Source organism: Aegilops tauschii, chromosome 4, assembly GCF_002575655.3.
Source record: "Aegilops tauschii subsp. strangulata cultivar AL8/78 chromosome 4, Aet v6.0, whole genome shotgun sequence".
NCBI classification, from domain to species: Eukaryota; Viridiplantae; Streptophyta; class Magnoliopsida; order Poales; family Poaceae; genus Aegilops; species Aegilops tauschii.
Window position 1 is genome coordinate 29,416,526 of NC_053038.3, and position 22,419 is coordinate 29,438,944.

General features: G+C 46.3%; 1 protein-coding gene across 1 annotated transcript; it reads right to left on the reverse strand.

Moving 5' to 3' along the window:
• Positions 1-16,649: 16,649 nt before the first annotated feature.
• LOC109748906 (PHD finger protein MALE MEIOCYTE DEATH 1) lies at positions 16,650-20,017 on the reverse strand. Its single transcript, XM_020307921.3, has 3 exons — positions 19,576-20,017; positions 18,720-18,966; positions 16,650-18,430 (listed from the first exon to the last, which is right to left on the reverse strand). Exons 1-3 carry the CDS (start codon positions 20,000-20,002, stop codon positions 17,047-17,049), a joined length of 2,058 nt encoding a protein of 685 aa, XP_020163510.1. The 5' UTR covers positions 20,003-20,017; the 3' UTR covers positions 16,650-17,046.
• Between the last annotated feature and the right edge of the window lie 2,402 nt (positions 20,018-22,419).

The following is a 22,419-nucleotide window of genomic DNA, read 5'->3' on the forward strand; positions in this document are numbered from 1 at the left end:
TTGGATGTCATTGATAACGGGATCACATCATTAGGAGAATGATGTGATGGACAAGACCCAATCCTAAGCATAGCACAAAGATCGTGTAGTTCGTTTGCTAGAGCTTTTTCAATGTCAAGTATCATTTCCTTAGACCATGAGATCGTGCAACTCCCGGATGCCGTAGGAGTGCTTTGGGTGTGCCAAACGTCACAACGTAACTGGGTGACTATAAAGGTGCACTACAGGTATCTCCAAAAGTGTCTGTTGGGTTGGCACGGATCGAGACTGGGATTTGTCACTCCGTATGACGGAGAGGTATCTCTGGGCCCACTCGGTAATGCATCATCATAATGAGCTCAATGTGACTAAGGAGTTAGTCACGGGATCATGCATTACGGTACGAGTAAAGTGACTTGCCGGTAACGAGATTGAACAAGGTATTGGGATACCGACGATCGAATCTCGGGCAAGTAACGTACCGATTGACAAAGGGAATTGTATACGGGATTGATTGAATCCTCAACATCGTGGTTCATCCGATGAGATCATCGTGGAACATGTGGGAGCCAACATGGGTATCCAGATCCCGCTGTTGGTTATTGACCGGAGAGGCGTCTCGGTCATGTCTCCATGTCTCCCGAACCCGTAGGGTCTACACACTTAAGGTTCGGTGACGCTAGGGTTGTAGAGATATTAGTATGCGGAAACCCAAAAGTTGTTCGGAGTCCCGGATGAGATCCCGGACGTCACGAGGAGTTCCAAAATGGTCCGGAGGTGAAGAATTATATATAGGAAGTCCAGTTTCGGCCACCGGGAAAGTTTCGGGGGTTATCGGTATTGTACCGGGACCACCAGAAGGGTCCCGGGGGTCCACCGGGTGGGGCCACCTATCCCGGAGGGCCCCATGGGCTGAAGTGGGAGGGGAACCAGCCCCTGGTGGGCTGGTGCGCCCCCCATGGGCCTCCCCCTGCGCCTAGGGTTGGAAACCCTGGGGGTGGGGGCGCCCCACCTGACTTGGGGGGGAAGTTTCCCCCCCTTGGCCGCCGCCCCCCTGTAGATGGGATCCCAGGGGCCGGCGCCCCCCTAGGGGGCCTATATAAAGGGGGGGAGGGAGGGCTGCTGTACCCTAGCCCCTGGCGCCTCCCTCTCCCTCCCGTGACACGTCTCTCTCCCGCTTGCGCTTGGCGAAGCCCTGCCGGGATCCCCGCTACTTCCACCACCACGCCGTTGTGCTGCTGGATCTCCATCAACCTCTCCTTCCCCCTTGCTGGATCAAGAAGGAGGAGACGTCGCTGCTCCGTACGTGTGTTGAACGCGGAGGTGCCGTCCGTTCAGCACTCGGTCATCGGTGATTTGGATCACGACGAGTACGACTCCATCAACCCCGTTCACTTGAACGCTTCCGCTCGCGATCTACAACGGTATGTAGATGCACTCCTTTCCCCTCGTTGCTAGTAAACTCCATAGATGGATCTTGGTGATGCGTAGAAAATTTTAAAATTCTGCAACGATCCCCAAGAAAAACATGATCACACCTTATTACTCTTGGGTGTTAATCAAATAGTGATCTGAACTAGATTATTGACTCTAGTAAACCCTTTGAGTATTGGTCACATGGCGATGTGAACTATGGGTAAAGATGTGAACTATTGGTGTTAAATCACATGGCGATGTGAACTAGATTATTGACTCGAGTGCAAGTGGGAGACTGAAGGAAATATGCCCTAGAGGCAATAATAAAGTTATTATTTTATTTCCTTATATCATGATAAATGTTTATTATTCATGCTAGAATTGTATTAACCGGAAACTTGATACATGTGTGAATACATAGACCAAACAAAGTGTGCCTAGTATGCTTCTACTAGACTAGCTCGTTAATCAAAAATGGTTAAAGTTTCGTGACCAGAGACATGTGTTGTCATTTGATGAACGGGATCACATCATTAGAGAATCATTTGATGGACAAGACCCATCCGTTAACTTAGCATTATGATCGTTAAGTTTTATTGCTATTGCTTTCTTCATGACTTATACATGTTCCTCTCACTATGAGATATGCAACTCCCGAATACCGGAGGAACACCTTGTGTGCTATCAAACGTCACAACGTAACTGGGTGATTATAAAGATGCTCTACAGGTGTCTCCGAAGGTGTTTGTTGGGTTGGCATAGATCGAGATTAGGATTTGTCACTCCGTGTATCGGAGAGGTATCCCTGAGCCCTCTCGGTAATGCACATCACTATAAGCCTTGCAAGCAATGTAACTAATGATTTAGTTGCGGGATGATGCATTACGGAACGAGTAAAGAGACTTGCCAGTAACGAGATTGAACTAGGTATGAGGATACCGACGATCGAATCTCGGGCAAGTAACATACCGATGACAAAGGGAACAACGTATGTTATTATGCGGTTTGACCGATAAAGATCTTCGTAGAATATGTAGGAGCCAATATGAGCATCCAGGTTCCGCTATTGGTTATTGACCGTAGATATGTCTCGGTCATGTCTACATAGTTCTCGAACCCGTAGGGTCCGCACGCTTAACGTTCAATGATGATTTGTATTATGAGTTGTGTGATTTGATGATTGAAGTTTGTTCGGAGTCCCGGATGAGATCATGGACATGACGAGGAGTCTCTAAATGGTCGAGAGGTAAAGATTCATATATTGGAAGGCTATATTCGGACATCGGATAGGTTCCGAGTGATTCGGGTGTTTTTCGGAGTACCGGGGAGTTACGGGAATTCACGAGAGATGTAATGGGCCTTATTGGGCCATACGGGAAAAGGAGGAGGTAGGCCAAGGGGAGGTGGCGCCCCCATGGGTCCGAATTGGATTAGGGGAAGGGGGCGGTGCCCCCTTGCCTTTTCCTACTCCCTCTCTCTCTTTCCCTCTTTCCTTCTTTCCTACTCCGAAAAGGAAAGGGATTCCTACTACTTTTGGCGTGCCCCTAGGGGGCCGGCCTCTCTCCCTCCCTCCTTTATATACATGGGAGGGGGGCACCCCAAAGACACACCAAGTCTTCTCTTAGCCGTGTGCGGTGCCCCCCTACACAGTTACACACCTCGGTCATATCATCGTAGTGCTTAGGCGAAGCCCTGCGCCGGTAACTTCATCATCACCGTCGCCATGCCATTGTGCTGATAGAACTCTCCCTCGTCCTCAATTGGATGAAGAGATCGAGGGACGGAACGTGTGCTGAACGCGGAGGTGCCATACGTTTGGTGCTTGGATCGGTTGGATCGCGAAGACGTTCGACTACATCAACCGCGTTACTAAACGCTTCTGCTTTTGGTCTACGAGGGTACGTGGACACACTCTCCCCACTCATTGCTATGCATCTCCTAGTTAGATCTTGCGTGATCGTAGGTAAATTTTTGAAATAGTGCGTTCCCCAACAGCTCGGGGTGGCAGCAAGGAGGATTATGCAGGTACATTATTTCCAAAACTCTTACATTTACATAAAAATCCTGTTAATTACATCTCCGAAGAGAAAACCCCTGATTAAGAATTCCAACATTTTTAGCGTCCACGTCATTGATACACTCCCAACTCGACCGCTTGTTATAAAAGATCAGGTGGTGGTTGTATCCCCACCCCCACGATGATCAAACCCCAGATTTGTCACATGCGTGTCTCTTAAAAGTGAACTATGCCAAGGAGTCATTTATGGGGCAAGGAAGACATCATACATTGCCAGAAGACGTTGGCGATGATAATTTAAAAATAAGATCATCGGCCTGAAAAAGAAAGAGAAAGTCAAGCGAGTACAACAAATCCCACGTAAAATCTAAAAACACCACCACATGATCTTGTTGACAGACCACTGATGCCACCATGAACTGAGCCAGAAGCGTCATGGTTGCCGACTCCCCCCACAACCAAGAAGATAATATTTGAGGAACCAATCATCACACGCCACGCAACGAGAATTAGAACCAACGACAATGTGACCTTGACAAGGGCGGAGGCACTTATCAACTGCTATGTCGCCTCCAACGCTCGCATGCGTGACATGATGAAAGTGCAACTATCCCTCGGTGGTTTTGGTAATTCCTAACAACATATAGCTCATTGAGCTAATGCTACTTCAAGATAAACATTTCAGGAAAGCTCAATGATTGGCATGGCATGGATGAGAAAAGTGGACCCCTCAAAATGCTAAGGACAAAGGATTGGCTCAAGCTCAAAGCTCAGGACTCTACATTTTTTCATTTTAAGTGATCCAAGATCACATTGAGTCCATAGGAAAAGCCAAAACTATCAAGAGGGGATGAGGTGTTGCTTAATGAGTTTCTTGCAAAAAGTGCTTAGTGATATGCTCCAAAAAAAACCTCAACTACTTTCTCACATCCACATATGTCCCAAACCAAAAGTCAATCTCGGCCCCATCGAAACCTTCTATCCGGCGCCACCGAGTTCGGTTGACATAGCCACTGCCAGAAACCCTAGTCTTTTCGGTCTCACCGATAGGGATCTCGGTCTCACCGAGATGGGATTGTAATCTCTCAGTTTCCCTTCGTAATGTTTCGGTCAAACCGAAATGAGCGATCGGTCCCACCGAGATTGCAATGCAAACACTCTGTTTCCCTTTCGTAATGTTTCGGTCCAACCGAGATGAGAGAATCGGTCCCACCGAGTTTGCCTGACCAACTCTCTGTTTGTCTATTACCAAAATCGGCCTCACCGAGTTTGTGTAATCGATCTCACCGAGATTACGTTATGCCCTAACCCTAATGAAATCGGTCTCACCGAGTTGACGTGTCGGTCCCACCGAAAATCCTAACGGTCACATTATGAACTAAATCGGTCGGACCGAGTTTCATGATTTGGTCCCACCGAGTTTGGTAAACTGTGTGTAATGGTTAGATTTTGTGTGGAGGCTATATATACCCCTCCACTCACTCTTCATTCGTGGAGAATGCCATCAGAACATGCCTACACTTCCAACATACATTTTCTGATAGAGAACCACCTACACTTGTGTTGAGGTCAAGATATTCCATTCCAACCATATAAATCTTGATCTCTAGCCTTCCCTAAGTTGCTTTCCACTCAAATCTTCTTTCCACCAAATCCAATCCTATGAGAGAAAGTTGAGTGTTGGGGAGACTATCATTTGAAGCACAAGAGCAAGGAGTTCACATCAACACACCATTTGTTACCTCTTGGAGAGTGGTGTCTCCTAGATTGGCTAGGTGTCACTTGGGAGCCTCCGTCAAGATTGTGGAGTTGAACCAAGGAGTTTGTAAGGGCAAGGAGATCGCCTACTTCGTGAAGATCTACCCTAGTGAGGCAAGTCCTTCGTGGGCGACGGCCATGGTGGGATAGACAAGGTTGCTTCTTCATGGACCCTTCGTAGGTGGAGCCCTCTGTGGACTCGCGCAACCGTTACCCTTCGTGGGTTGAAGTCTCCATCAACGTGGATGTACGATAGCATCACCCACGGATAAAAAATCTCCGTGTCAACATTGCGTTTGCTCCCTTAAACTCCTCCCTTTACCTTCATATGCAATTGTGTTATATTCCGCTGTTATACTCTTAGAATTGCATGTGTAGGTTGATTGCTTGACTTGTGCTAAGTTGCTAAAATCTGCCAAGAACTAAAATTGGGAAAAGGCTAGATTTTTATTTGGTCAAGTAGTCTAATCACCCCCCCTCTAGACATACTTTCGATCCTACAAGTGGTATCAGAGCTTTGGTCTCCATTTGCTTTGATTTCCATAGCTTTTGGTGGTCATAGCCTTGGTTTCACAACCTAGGAGAGTATGGCGTCTAGCGAGGGAAATTACCACCGTAGAGGTCCTTACTTTGATGGTACAAATTTTGCTAGTTGGAAGCATAAGATGAAAATGCATATTCTTGGACATAACCCGGCCGTTTGGGCTATTGTGTGTATTGGCTTGCAAGGTGAATTCTTTGATGGGAAAGAACCAAACCGTGAAGCCACTGCGGAAGAGTTGAAGATGCTGCAATACAATGCTCAAGCTTGTGATATTCTCTTCAACGGATTGTGCCCCGAAGAATTCAAAAAAATCAGCCGTCTTGAGAATGCAAAGGAAATTTGGGATACTTTGATTGATATGCATGAAGGTACCGACTCCGTCAAGGAATCCAAATTGGATGTGCTTCAAAGTCAACTTGACAAGTTCAAAATGAAGGATGGTGAAGGCGTCGCTGAAATGTACTCTAGGCTTGCTCTCATCACAAATGAGATTGCCGGCTTAGGAAGTGAAGAGATGACCGATAAATTCATCATCAAGAAGATCCTAAGAGCCTTGGATGGAAAATATGATACCGTGTGCACATTGATCCAAATGATGCCCAATTACAAAGATATCAAGCCAACAGAAGTCATTGGAAGAATTGTTGCTCACGAGATGTCACTCAAGGATAAGGAAGAGCTCCACAACAAGTCAAGTGGTGCTTACAAAGCCTCATGTGAATCTCCCACATCATCAAGTGGGAAGCAAACCTTCAATGAAGATTTGAGTCTAATGGTGAAGAACTTCAACAAATTCTACAAGAGTAGAAGCAAAGAAAGAAGATCCAAGTCAAGGTCCTACAATGACAAAAGATCTTCTAGCCGTGAGCGTAATTGCTACAATTGTGGAAGACCCGGACACTATTCAAATGAGTGTACGGCTCCCTACAAAAGAAGAGAAGATTCCCCCAAAAGAAGGAGTGGAAGAGAAGAATCACCACCAAGAGAAAGAAGGAGTAGAGATGATCGTTATGAACGAAGACCCTCTCGGAGAAGCAAGGATTCGGAAAGGAAGGATAAGTCATCAAGGAGCTACACAAAAAGAAGACATCAAGCTCATGTTGGTGAATGGGTATCCGGCTCCGACTCCGACAATCACTCCGAAAGAAGTTATCACTCCGACTCCGAATATACTCAAGATGAAGGTGTTGTCGAACTAGCACTTGTGACAACCAACTCCTACGACATATTTGAATCACCGAATGAAGGAATTGGGAGATGCTTCATGGCTAAAGGTCCAAAGGTAACACACCCCGAGTATGTTGATTTCAATAGTGATGAAGATGATTTGCTAGGAGATGATGATTTACTTGTTGACAACTTTAGTTATGAAAACTATGATGAATTTTCTATTAATCATGCTAATCAAGATATAACGAATGATGATGATAAGAAGGAGATTGAGCGTCTAACTAAAGAACTAAACACTCTTAAGTTAGCTCATGAAACTACCTTGGAAGATCATCGAGAACTTTTAAAGACTCAGGAGAAGCTATGCTTTGAAAAGCTCAACCTTGAGCAAGAGCATGAGTTTAAAAGGCAATCAATGATGATCTTCACAAGAAAAGTTCTTCTTACATTGCCAAGCGTTTACTCTTGTCTACTTACATGCCACAAGTTAAATCTAACAACAAGAACAAGAAAGATTCTTCATCTAGTAGTAACAACAATCATGCTAAATCCAATGTTGTTGCTTCTAGTAGTTCTCTTGATTCCACTAATGATTCTCTTAGCCAAGTTACACTTGAGCAAGAAAATAGCTTATTGAAGGGAATCATAGAGAAGGGTGTTTACAAGAGCCTTGCCGGAAGTAAGCAATTTGAGGAAATTGTACGCAAGCAAGGAAGGCACCGGAAGAATCAAGGTGTTGGTTTTGAACGAAAGTTCAATGCCAATGGAGTTGAGTGGGAAGAAGATCAATACCCCAAGACGAAGTTTGTTCCTCAACAAGAGAAGTATGATCCTACTTCTTTCCAAGGAACACAAGCTCAAGATGATCTTCCACCACAAGACCACAAGCAAAAAGGCAAGGACAAGCTTCAAGAGGAAATTGATGCATTTGAAGAAGCACCTAAGGCCTTGGTCAAGTGGGTTCCCAAGACTACATCAAGTTCTACTTCATCAAGTACGACTACAACTCCAAGGATTCCCATCAAGATGGTGTGGATCCCGAAGAAGAAGAACTAGAGAGTTCTTGAGGGTGACTCCGCCAACATACTTCACTCTTATCATTTTGGCAAGGACAAGTGCAAACAACTTCCATATCTTACACTAAATCAAGGAGTCACAAACCCTCTTGTTGGTAAGACAGGGGACAAGGTAACCTAATGCTTTCATGGACAACATCTTGTGTATACATCACTCTATGTCTATGGATATCCTTGCTTGTTCCTTGTGGGACTAACCCGTGTAGGTATTGAAAGTGCAACTCACTCCAATGGATTGCTCCGAATGATCTATATCAACATTGAGCATCCACATCTTCAACACCTACATGAAGTCATCATCGACAAAACCCAAGGTTAGTTCATCCCTCTTAGGGGGGATATCACATCTAGGGGGAGCTTTACTCTAAGAATTGAGCTAAAGCAACTCCAATGATGTGAGCACAACAATGCTTTATGTAAAAGTGGTAACCCCACTTGTGCTTAAACGATGAGTATGACCTATGATGAAATGTTCTCATTTGACTCCTAAGTCAATATACTCATATATAGATGACCTAGTCATCGCCAATTGCTTGATAGATGCTAGAGTGTTTGTGCATGCTTTGTCACATATTTCATTTGCCATTTTAATTGTGTGAGCATGTTGAATGCATATTTTTCTCATTCGAGGACATCCATTTGTTGCTTTGATTGTTTGGCCTTTTCTCTTTTGCCAAATGGATGGACAAGAATGCCTAAGAACTCCCTCTAGCTATCTATGCTTTCCTCGTCTCAAACTCTATTCATGCTACATCACAAACTTTGATCAAGTCAGATTCGAATCACTCTGTGTGAGGAGCACTCGGAGTCCCCGATTCGTCATAGACTTAAACTTCCAAAACCTCTTTGTGCATTTCGGTCTGACCGATTCATCCTTTTTGGTCCTACCGAGATCACTTAGTTGATCTAGGTTCTCAATCTCGGTGCAACCGATTAGAACCTTTCGGTCTCACCGAGTTGCAGTAACTGCCTGCAGTTTTGCATCTCGGTGCCACCGAGTTGTTCCACTCGGTCACACCGACAGGGTCAGGTTATATATACTGACGGGCCAAATTTTGGAAAATTTTCCAAAACCCTTCACCCGCGCGTAACTTGCTCTGCCTCTTCGGGTCTCCGGATCGTCTTCTCGCCGCCAGTGACCTCCCCCCGCTGGTCTCCGCCGCCGTTAACGGCAATCTGCTCCGCCGTTGCCGCCGTAGCGAACACTCGCCGCTCTAGGGTAAGTGTTCGACCCCTTGTGCTGTCTTTTTCACTCCAATTCCTAGCACAAGGACAATGCCATGTTTCTTTCCACGATTGAGATTGATTCATCCAGCTAAAACTTCCTTAGGTCTAGATTGATTTGAAAATTTTAGGGTTAGCTCTCCGCAGAACTCATCTCGGACTGACCGAACTGTAGAAATTGGTCTCACCGATTCGGCCTTGGCCATTGCACATGCGCTTTTCGGTCTGACCGAAACATGCAAATCGGTGTGACCGAGTTCAAGATTCTGTGAAACCCTAGCAATCTCGGTGCCACCGAATGGTGACTCGGCCCTACCGAGTTCACTAGTTTAGGTTCCAAGTTTTGCTTTGGTATCACCGAGTTTGTCAATTCGGTAGCTCCGAGATCACTTCTGTAGAGAACTAAAACTAAGCTTTTTGACTCAATTATTTTGCAAAACCTCTGTACTTTGTGATGCTCATCTACTCTACCTCATCTATAACCTATTCACAGGGTCTGCTGACGGTTTGCCTGAAGATGTCTGATCAAAGTGACAGTCAAAACAAGTCAGAGGAACAGGTTCAGTTGAGTGAGGGCACTAGTCCCTCCAGCAGCTATGATGAGGGCAACAGGAGCACACCCAGTAACTTACTAAAGGCAGCTACCAGGACAAGGAAGAAGAAAACCTCAGATTCTAAAGATGAAGATTATGTGGCTGTTGAGGATGAGGCCACTTCAAGAAAGAAGGTGCTGAAGAAGGAACATAGCACTGCTGCTGCAACAAAGCCCGGATTGAAAACAAAGGCTCCAGCAAGAAGAGTTCCAATGTCAAAAGCCAGAGCCTCCACTGCTGAAGCTTCCAAGCCAAAGAAAGTTGCCACAGGTGACACTATGAAGTTCACCATTGAATCAGATGATGGTGAAGCAGCAGGTGATGGTAAAAATAAGAAGAGGGCAAGAACCACTACTGCCAGAGTTCTTGGCAAGCCCTCAATGAAGAGAGATTCCGAAGGAGAAGAGGAAGAGCAAGAGGATGCTGCACTAGCACCCAAAGCTCAGAAGCTCATGGGAGATGCAATCAGATCAGGGGCTGCTCCATCTAAGCCCAAAGCTGCTCCCAAGGCTGCTGCTCCAGCTCAAAAGCCCCCAAAACCCAAGAGAAGCACCAGGAACATCCCGACTGAGGAGAAGAACAAGGCCCAGTGCCTGAAGCTGCTGAAGAAGAAGAAGATGATTCTCTTGTTTTGAGAAAGCTGAAGCCCAAGATCCCTGACCACAATGATGCACATCCTGTTGCAGAAAACATGAAAATCAGGAAGGATTCAGGACTGATATTATGGAGACAGTCTGATTCATATGCTGTCAGGAGGAGAACTGATGTTGACTACAGGTTTCACACTAAGGAACAACAAGAATTTTATGAGACAATTTTGCTTGACAAGAAGCCCATAGTGTGTGACATGAGATGGGTTGACTGGGAGTATATCAAGGAGAATGAAGATCACTATCCAGGTGTATATGACAGCTTCAAAGCATGTGGAGTTGATACATTTGTTGCCCAGAAGCTCACCAAGTGGAAGGATGAGCTGATCATGCAGTTTTACTCTACAGCCCACTTCTACCCAGATGGGAAGATCATTTGGATGTCTGAAGGTACAAGGTACCAATCTACTATTGAAGAATGGGCTCAGTTGATCAATGCTCCGGAAGAAAATGAGGATGACTTGGATGTTTATGCTGAGAAGAAGAAAGACCATAACACTATGGCCAACATGTACAGAGAGATCCCAGATGATGCTTTGGATACACATAAGTTTGGATGTGTCCACTTCTTGTTGTCTGGTCTGCCTACCATCAACACTGTTGTCATGAATGAAAATGAACCATCTTCAGCTCAAGCACATGAGAAGAGAGAGAAGGCAAGGGCAGAGAAAGCTGCAAAGATGCCAACTTTTGAAGAGGCATCTCAAGTGTTCTGGAAGACCAAGCAAGATCAGCTTGGATATCTGATCCAATCCACTTTAAGGATTGAGAAGGGCTTGGCCACCCTGACTCAAAACCAGGAGAGTTTGGAGAGGATCATTGAGCAGAAATTCTATGATCTTGATGTCAAGGTAACTGAGATCCAAACTGCAGTTGAGCAGCTACAGGAGGAAGCAGAGGAGAAGAAGGGCAAGTCTACTACAGATGCTTTTGCTAGAGTGCCTAGAGGATAGAGATCTGCTGCAGTGCCAGTCACTGATACTAGAGCTACAACATCAGCTCCAGCAGCTACAGCTCCAGTGCCACTCCATCAGCTCCAGCTACATCAACAGATGCCTTAGTCCTTGGAGTTCTCTCTACACCACCTCCCGAAGACCAAGCCTGAGAGTCGTTTAGCACTATGCATTTTTTTAACTTTTTGGTAACTTGTTGCCAAAGGGGGAGAAAAATGTATAGATCATAGGCTTCGAGAGAGAGTGTTGCTTTTTATCTCTCTTGCTACTTTGGTTGAACTACTTTATTGTGTGCTTGTGTGAGATACTTTATGTCCTTATGAGATACTTGTTTGATCATGTGTTTGATCATATGCTACCCTTAATGCTTGTTGGATGACATTATCTCTTATATCCTTATAATGATCATTCACTTGCTTGGTGATGAGTGCGTGCTTTTAACTTCTATCATTTTGAGCGCTCCACCAAGATGTATGTGACATGGAAGAGTAACCCATGATCCTAATCGATTGTGCATTTGCATTCAAAAGCAAATTTTAAACAATGCACAAATTTAGGTGGAGCTCTTGCTTATCACATACTTCTCAAAGCGGCGATGTTTTTCAATCTTATTTTCATTTGTCGAAGCTTTGATCTATATGTTGTCATCAATTACCAAAAAGGGGGAGACTGAAAGTGCAACTATCCCTGGGTGGTTTTGGTAATTCCTAACAACATATAGCTCATTGAGCTAATGCTACTTCAAGATAAACATTTCAGGAAAGCTCAATGATTGGCATGGCATGGATGAGAAAAGTGGACCCCTCAAAATGCTAAGGACAAAGGATTGGCTCAAGCTCAAAGCTCAGGACTCTACATTTTTTCATTTTAAGTGATCCAAGATCACATTGAGTCCATAGGAAAAGCCAATACTATCAAGAGGGAATGAGGTGTTGCTTAATGAGTTTCTTGCTCAAAGTGCTTAGTGATATGCTCCAAAAAACCCTCAACTACTTTCTCACATCCACATATGTCCCAAACCAAAAGTCAAACTCGGCCCCACCGAAACCTTCTATCCGGCGCCACCGAGTTCAGTTGACATAGCCACTGCCAGAAACCCTAGTCTTTTCGGTCTCACCGATAGGGATCTCGGTCTCACCGAGATGGGATTGTAATCTCTCTATTTCCCTTCGTAACATTTCGGTCAAACCGAGATGAGCGATCGATCCCACCGAGATTGCAATGCATACACTCTATTTCCCTTTCGTAACGTTTCGGTCCAACCGAGATGAGCGAATCGGTCCCACCGAGTTTGCCTGACCAACTCTCTGTTTGTCTATTAGCAAAATCGGTCTCACCGAGTTTGTGTAATCGGTCTCACTGAGATTACGTTATGCCCTAGCCCTAATGAAATCGGTCTCACCGAGTTGACGTGTCGGTCCCACCGAAAATCCTAATGGTCACATTATGAACTAAACCGGTCTGACCGAGTTTCACGATTCGGTCCCACCGAGTTTGGTAAATTGTGTGTAACAGTTAGATTTTGTGTGGAGGCTATATATACCCCTCCACTCACTCTTCATTCGTGGAGAGAGCCATCAGAACATGCCTACACTTCCAACATACATTTTCTGAGAGAGAACCACCTACACTTGTGTTGAGGTCAAGATATTCCATTCCAACCACATAAATCTTGATCTCTAGCCTTCCCCAAGTTGCTTTCCACTCAAATATTCTTTCCACCAAATCCAATCCTATGAGAGAAAGTTGAGTGTTGGGGAGACTATCATTTGAAGCACAAGAGCAAGGAGTTCACATCAACACACCATTTGTTACCTCTTGGAGAGTGGTGTCTCCTAGATTGGCTAGGTGTCACTTGGGAGCCTCCGTCAAGATTGTGGAGTTGAGCCAAGTAGTTTGTAAGGGTAAGGAGATCGCCTACTTCGTGAAGATCTACCCTAGTGAGGCAAGTCCTTCGTGGGCGACGGCCATGGTGGGATAGACAAGGTTGCTTCTTCGTGGACCCCTCGTGGGTGGATCCCTCCGTGGACTCGCGCAACTGTTATCCTTCGTGGGTTGAAGTCTCCATCAACGTGGATGTACGATAGCATCACCCACGGATAAAAAATCTCCGTGTCAACATTGCGTTTGCTCCCTTAAACTCCTCCCTTTACCTTCATATGCAATTGTGTTATATTCCGCTGTTATACTCTTAGAATTGCATGTGTAGGTTGATTGCTTGACTTGTGCTAAGTTGCTAAAATCTGCCAAGAACTAAAATTGGGAAAAGGCTAGATTTTTATTTGGTCAAGTAGTCTAATCACCCCCCTCTAGACATACTTTCGATCCTACACATGAGGATACTAAACTTAACAAACTAGAGCAAGGCTCTCCAATATCTTCCCCGCCTCCTGGTGTCGAAGCCGGCCGCTGATGACAAGGTAAACCAACAGTACGAGCCAATGAGGAAGATGAATATGTGGCGGCTATATGCTTCTTTTAGAGGAAGGGGCTTTCCCTCTCTCTCTCTCCTTATTTTTGTTGAAGAAAACAAATGTAGAAACTCATGAAAGAGTAGTTTTTTTAACTCAAAAGTCGCCAAAAAAAGTATAATTGTGGGTTAAAATATACTTCCATGATATAGTAAAGTATTTAGGACAATCAACTGAACATGATGTGCATCGAGCGGCTCTACACACATTTTGTGATGTCAATTAGACCTCCTCTTAAACTTTGTAACACTCATTAAAAAATATCATACAACTAGGGAAAGTTTGAATGGATTTACATCACGGCCACTGATATTGAGCGAAAACATAGTTAGCCTTCCTTCTTCCTTTGTTAGTTTTTTTAGAAACACAAATGCTCACAACACACATGCTCACTTATCCCTATGAACACACTTATGCAATCCTACCCCCCTATGAGCACCTTCGATAGTGTCAGCCGACAAATTTTGATATTGTCAAAATCGCCACAAGCGCCTCATACTCAACATGCACAGCATACCAGTGAAAGAATAGCGTCGGAGTGACTGAAATAAATCTAGGAGATACTCGAGATGAAAAGTGGCCTAGGGTTCTTTTTTTTGCGGGAAAAGTGGCTTAGGGTTCTGATCCCATGAGGATTTCCATAGCAATATGGTATCATCTCTCACCACAGGAGATCCGCACGTGAGTTTGGGCGATAGAGGAAGGAAATGATATCGAGTATGCCTTTTTCTAGAATCATGAGATTGGTATGCCTATGCGAGATGGTAGCTCATCTCGTCTCCAGAGACCCCGAAGTGGGCCGACCCAGTCAGTTTGGTTGTTGGTTATGTTCGTTTTTTCCCTTTGTTTTTTTTCATTCGTTCAATTTTTTATTTTTCCTTTTTTACATTTAAACATTAATTCACTTAAATTTTAAAAAGTGCATCAAGCATTAAAATGATGTTCATGTGGTGCACGAAATTTGATCACACATTTTTTTAAATGTGCATGCCATTCAAACAAATGTTCGTAAGAAAATGTCACGCGTTCAAAAATATGTTCATGACAATTTTTACGAATGTTTATACGATGTAAAGAATTCTTCTTGTAATTTCAAAGAATGTTTCATACCTTTCAAAAAATGAGTATGACGTTTAAAAAAATGTTGACGCGTTTTCAAAATATGTTCATGACCTTTTTAAAATGTAAGAAATGTTTTCATAATTTAAAAAATATTTTGTACCATTCAAAAAAATGTTCATGAAATTTTAAAAAATACTCCCGAATTTCAAAAATATGTTCCTGAGATTTTTATATAATGTTTATTCAAAGTAAAACAAATGTTTGTATAATTTTTAGAAAATGGTCCGTACCATTCAAAAATATTTGTGTCATTTAAAAAAGATAATGTGTCTGAATAAAATGTTCATGATTAAAAAAACAATTGTTAGCTAGTTAGTTAGGATGGTTGTTTAGTTAGCCCGGCCTGGGTTAGTTATGACATGATACTTAGTCTCTGTTTCGACTGCTCCACTCTCTAAAATTCAGCTCTGCTTTCAAGAACACAAGCCAAATGGGGTAGCTCACAATATGCCCCTCCACAAAAAAAATTAGAATCTAAGGTAGAACTCCCTGTTATTATGAAGGTCTTTATGGGGTGCTCAAAAAGCTCTAGAAACTACAATTGGGGCAGGGGGGGGGGGGGATTACCCACCACAGCCACCAGTAAGTGGATACCCCTTCGGTTTTCCCTAGGACATTCAATCATTTCCACCAAAATTTCCATTCTTGAAACTGGAGCTACCTGGAAGTCAAACATGATAAGCCGCTCTTTGTGAAGCTGCAACTCCTATATGAAACTGCTCCGAAGTAGATTTGATATAGTGAAGCTGATTTTGGTAGAGCGGAGCAGTCCCAAACATTCTCTTAGGGTGAAGTGGTGTCTAAGCTGGGGCCGATGAAGTGGGGGATTTGGGAAAGATGTAACATAGCCCTAGATGGCGGCGAAAAGAGCAAGGTGACATGCTCGTTGAACGACTTAAAAGACATATTTTCACATCACAAAAAAAAATTGTACATGCATAAGTACATATATAACACGTTCAAGGATTTTTTTTCATAACAATATACTTTCAGACGTTGCATAGACAAAAAAAATACGTACATGAAAATGGCCCAGTTTTTTTGTTTGGCTGAGATTTTTTCTTTTTTGTGTGTAGCTTGGAAATCATAATATTTTTGAATGAAATTTTACAAATCCATCACAAATATGTGCAAGTTTTCACAGTTTTCTTTAAGACTTGAAAATATTATTTTTGAATCATTTGAAATAAGTCCTCCAATGAGCCCGTCCTCAGGAACTTCACACTCCAGATGGTGATCCCTGTGCCACGAACGAGGACCATGCCGCCCTGAGAAGCTAGGCCTCCTTTGGTTAATTGGAATATTATAGGAATATGAAACTTGTAAGAAATGAGATGACATGTATCTCAAATTCTATGAATAGGAATAAAAAAAGAGATGTCATTTGGTTCACATTATTGGAATATTTTCATTGAGTTTAGGCTAATGTTTATTTTCCTTTGAAATGTGGAAGATAGGAACCAATCTACGTAGGACAGGAAGTATCAAGTGATACCAACCCATAAATGCTCCCATGCTACCAACTTAAAAAAAATCAAATTTTTTTGAAAAAATTCATGGATGTTCAGATTCCCGAGCGGCCAAACTTTAGGCAACATCCATTCATCGACATGGGAGAAAGTTGCGAGAGTGGAAGCGTCAACAAAACAAGAAAGCCAGACAGCACACCACACACCAGCATAACATGACTTTATTTGTCTGTATATAATACTTGGGAGGGATTCAGAGACAGCACAAGATACAATCACAGAACATGTATTTACATCTAGCTAGCTATATCATCTTCTGTGATGTATCAGGCACTAACAAAATTTCCAGTCGGACTGCAACCGACGTGGATAGGATGGGATTTCCCCCATCTACTGTCTACTGATCCCCTCATATCATCATCTACTACTTCTACACATTAACTTCTGAGTTGTACTAACATACCACAATCTGAGTTGAAGTACTAACCATACCACAACAACGCACTTTTTACACAAGAGAAAAGGTTTCACAACTGGTTTTACCTCGTCAGACTACCATCAGTGAGCAATGTGAACCCAGGAGCAGCTGAAAGAGAAAGAATAGTCACTTGGCTAGCGTTAGTGCCTCCTCCAGCATGGGGCCGGCTGCTAGGAGCGCGCCGCCGCAGAGTATGCACAGGAACAATGGCGGCACCGCATCGCTGTCCGCAATGCCGACACACCGCGTGTGGTGCCATACATCGCACGCGTCGCACGCCACCATGCGCTCGCCGTCATCATCCCGCGCACCGCACACGCACCTCACTTCCCACATGTCAAGCCCGCCCTCGCACCGCAGCCCGGTCTCCATGTCCGCCCCGTGGCCATGCACGCCGATCGTGTCCCCGGACTCTGCTCCACCAAGCACCACTGGATCCCACTTCTCCCCAGTAATGCCGTCGAGCGTCTCGGCCTGGAACTCCTCAAAGAAGCAGTACGTGTCCCTCAGCGCATGCTCTGCCTCGATGATAAGCTCGCCTATCGATGTATGGACTGGCACCACGACAATCTCCCCTGACGGCAGTGGCCGTGTGAGCTCAGCAGCTTCCCAAGGTTGCGGTCGCCACTCAACGAGGAACCTTAGCTGATCGTCAGACTCATCCCCAAGGCCCCAGCACTTCACCCAGTGCTTGCAGTCCAGCACGGCCTGTGCTGCCCCACTTAGCGCCTCCACCATTGCCCGGTAGACGGCACGTAGATCCCGCTCGACATCCACTGTGCTCGGCCACGGTGCTGCAGGACGGGTGTTCTGTACCTCAACATCCATCTGCACTGGCTCTCCCCATTCCTCAAGGCTGAACGTGAGCACACGCGTCACAGTGCTGGGAAGACGGCGCACAATATGGTTGCCAACAACGGTGTCACCAAGGGACTTGATGACAAAGTCGAGGAGACCAGTATCGCCGATCTCAACCCTGGCAGCATCTCGCACTGCCTGCCTTGTCATCTCTGCATCATTTCCATGCTCAAGCAGCTTTTCAACAACAACCTCTGCTGCATTGAGCATACGCTTCTTGGACCATCGACAATGGAGCAGGTCAATCACATCCTCAAACCGCTTGCACGGCGGGCTCCTCTTCATCGTACACGGCCTCGGCAGCAGGAATGGCAGTCGGGAGCATGGCTTCACAGGAGGTGGTGAAAAGGGTGCTTCATGGTGTTTCCAGTCAAGGAGGCAGCGGAGGAACTCGCGGACAGTGATCAGAGGCTTGTTGGATAGGCGCCGGTAGATGGTGACCACACGACGAACATGTCGGCTGCGAAGATGGTCAACATGCAGCGAAGCCAGAGATTCCAAAGCAGTGGCATAGGCGGAGGTAGACATGTTGAAGCATCTCCTGCCAAGGCAGTATCCCCAGCGGGTGAACCATGTCTCACCATTTGCCACACCGAGCAGGAGGCGGAGGTCCATAGAGTGCTTCCGAGAAAAATCCACCAGAGAGACAGCCCTGCATACAAATAGAAGCCTCTCAACGCTCAGAAGACATAAAGCAGCGATCTCCATTGTATGCATAATCATTGTATACACGCAAAGGGTTTTCAAGTTCTATTATTTACTCCATTCCCTCCTAAATGTAAAATTGTAATCTTATTACAGTACGCACATCTCAGAAGCCCATTCAAAGAACACAGATCAATCAGTTGAGGCAGTCATGGTACTACTTATTAACACAAGTGCATATGCAGGGAATGTCTGAACAGGAAAGAAGTGTGGTACTAGTAAGTAAAATTTGTTACCTGACACGGAGAGCAGAGCAGAGGCGATCCCAGATATCCATTATGTCATGACCAGAGAGGAACGCCGAGCCAGCGTCGCGGCCGCGGAGGGTGACGAGGTGGCCAAAGCCATTGCAGTGGATGAGGCCATGGAGGAGGTGGTCGCTGCGCCCAAGCAGCGCGTCGGTGCCGAAATGCCGGTCCCAGTCCGCGTCCGCTGGGATGATGAAATGGTAGCTCCGTTTTGACACCCAGTGGTGGCTCCAACCTGACAGGAAATTGTTCTCGTTCAGAAAAATAGTACACTGGGAACCAACTCATCAATGCGCAAACCACCACTTTTCCAGGATGGGAAATAAAACTTTGGTGGGCTAGAGGCCATCATTGCAACCTGCATAGCCATTTCAGGAAGCGGATTCCAAACAATTTGAACCGGCTGGATGGAGCCCGTCAAATCCGATCCAGGCAATGTGTAAGCGGGGGTAAAACAATCTATGGTTGTGAATGCAAGAACAGGAAGCAAAATGCAGCTATTATTACGATCCATTCGCCGAATTTGGGTCGCAATTTGGGGCTGTTGCAGGCTTGCAGTAACGCGGAAATGAACAAATTCCAAGAAAGTAATGCCGGAAATCTATCTATCTAATCGGAAAACCGCGTTTCTTCCCCGAATCACGAAGGAAAATAATCGTTTGGAAGAGCAGCTTCAATCGTCCATCCGCTCATCCGTTCGCCCAAATCAACCGCGATCAAGAAATTACCGGGACCGACCGAAACCTAAATCCGCGCGAATCCGTCGACCGGCCTCGAATGGGCGGGGCGCAGGCACCACGCCGAAAACGAAGCACGCGAGGAGCCAAAACGGGGGCGCACTCACCGGCGCAGCGGCAGAGGCCGCAGAGCGGGGCGGGCGAGGAGGCGGCGAGCACCTCGACGGCGACGACGGGGACGAGGGCGCCGGTGCGGTCGTCGGAGAGGAACGCCCGGCGCGCGGCGGGGCCCGGGGAGGACGCGGCGGCGGCGACGGGGGCCCAGCGCGCCAGCAGCCACCGCGCGTTGTCCCGGAACGCGCCGCACAGCGCGGCCGCCTCGCTCCCCGGGAAGTCCCGCAGCGGGTACACCGGGCCCTGCGGCGGCGCCGCCGCCGCAGCCGGCCTGGCGGGCGCCGAGGCCGACGAGGAGGAGGGGGAGGAGAGGCGGGGGGAGCCGGAATGCCGCCGCTGCGGCGGGGGGCTCTCCTCCGCCGCGCCGGCGGGCGGCAGGTGCGGGGCGGCGAGGCGCATGAGCGCGCGGATGGACGGCATTGCCCCGGGCCCTGCCTCTGCCGCTCTCGGGGTTCAGGGTTTTTGGCCTCGCGGTCCTCGGCGGCAGGGGCGTTCCCGTAATTTTGCGGCGGGGCTCCTCCTCTCTGGCTGGTGGGCCCCTGCCCGCTCCCCACGGCCACGGGTAGCTTTCTAGCCACGCGCTCCGGCGACCGTGACGTTCCGGACAGTTCGTTCTGAAGCTGTACTGTGCTGCTCTCCGAGAAAATGCTCGGTCACCGGACGACCCTCGGCCCGCGCGTCTGCATAAAGTTTGCGGGATGCGGGCCCCGTTTTCAGTGGGGTGGTAGGTGTGGCCGGGGTCGGGCTGTGGGTGCTGTGGAAAGTTTATCTGCGATGGGTGACTGTGACTGTACCATAGGCGGCAGGGATAGGATGATCGTAGGACTGGTTCCTCGCAGAGTAGGGTGGGGTGACGTGGCGGCTTGCTCTCTGCCCAAACTTTCTTCTGTCCTTCGCAAGGCTTGTGCCGGTCAAAGCGAAGATGGACATCGGAAGATGAATGAGCAATTACTCCATCGATTAACCCAACCTTGCTCGGCAAAATTTCGTGTTTTGACATTTTTGACAAACAAAATCAAAATCTGACCCTGGTTTGAATTTTTTTCGGGATTTGACCCTTTTTCCTACCGCCATGGGCTTTGGCGGTAGGGTTAGACAGCCTACCGCCAGGGGCCTGGCAGTAGGGTACTTATCCACGTCAGCACGCGGAAACGGCTGCCGTCCCCCTCCGTCGCACCCTACCGCCAGGGCACCTGGCGGTTGCCTGTCTAACCCTACCGCCAGAGCCCCTGGCGGTAGGGTTCGGGCAGTTATTTCCCCCGAAACCCCCGCGCCCCTGCCCATCTCCCCACCCCTCCCCCTCCCCCCCGTCGGCAGTTCTTCTTTTTCTCCCCCAAGTCGCCCCTCTCTCCCTCTCTCATCTCCTCCACTCCCCTCCTCGGATCTTCACCGTTTGTTGATCGTTTTTGCTGATCGAGATGGCCCCGAAGAGAGAAACGTAAGCTCTTCAATCCCTTCAATTAGTTTTTGCAAACTTGCTTCCGATTCGACGCATTATTTGCTTGAAATCCCTCATTTTTTTTAACTTAGATTGGATTTTTTTCACCTAAGATTGATTGTAGTTGTAGTTCTTAGTTCTTTAGTAACTAGTGGTATTGGATATGAACTCTAATCAATAGTTCATATGTTAGTGTGAAGATGAACCCTAGTTCATAATTTTTTTTGTTAAAAAAATTATGATATAAATGTTGATATGAGGATGAACCCTAGTTTGATGATGCATGTTGATATGATGATATGATCTAGTGTGAAGATGAACCCTAGTTTGATGATGCATGTTGATATGATGATATGAACATGTTGTTTGGAAAAAATTATTTAAACATATGATGATATGATGTATGTTGGAGGATTTATTTTTGATATGATGCATGTTGATATGATTTGATCCATCATGTGTAGTAGATGTTGTTGGAGGAATATGCTTAAAATTTTATTTTGATATGATGCATGTTGATATGATTTGAGTTCATTTTTTGTTTATGTATGCTTTATGCTTATGGTGCTTTTGTTTATGAAATTTTATTAAGGCGGCCACCTCTTGCGGACAACATCGGCCAACGGTACTCCATGCTGGACTGGGCATTCGACAAGGGTCATCGTGCCCGGTTCATAGAGAACGGACAGGTAAGTGATATGAATGAAATTTTGATCAAAGTTTTCGGATTGATGAAAATAATTTCCTAACTTTTGGCGTTCACTTTTTGACAGATGCTCCAGCCACTGCGCATGAGGGGTCACAGGGTTCATGGGCATATGGACTATGACGATCGCTACGCGCCGTTCTTCAAGAAAGCATGTCTGTTGGGTTTCGTGTTGCAGTTCAAGCGTCAGCCGCCGACGCTTGTCCACGCAACTCTCACAGCTCTGATTGACCGGTGGCGACCGGAGACCCATTCTTTCCATCTGCCATGCGGGGAGATGACGATGACCCTCGAGGACTGGGAGATGATTACTGCCATGCCGATCGAGGGTCATGCACTCACCGGTCAAGTGGAGAGGACCAACTGGCAGCAGAGGGTTACCACCCTCATCGGCGACTGCCCCACTGCCAAGAGTAACCGTACATCCGGTGTGCCGTTGATCTGGCTCTCGGAGCACTGGAAGACATGCCCCCAAGACGCAGATGAGGCGATTGTGGAGTTGTATGCGAGGGCCTATCTGTGGTATATTCTCTCGAAGGTCGTGTTTCCAGACAGCTCCGGGAACTCTGCCAACTGGGCGTATCTGTTCTTCCTAGCGGACTGGGATGCAGGGTACAGTTGGGGGACCGCATCTCTCGCCTGCTTATACCGTTCGGTAAGAGAGTGTCTAATTGCCTACCTACCTACGAAAGT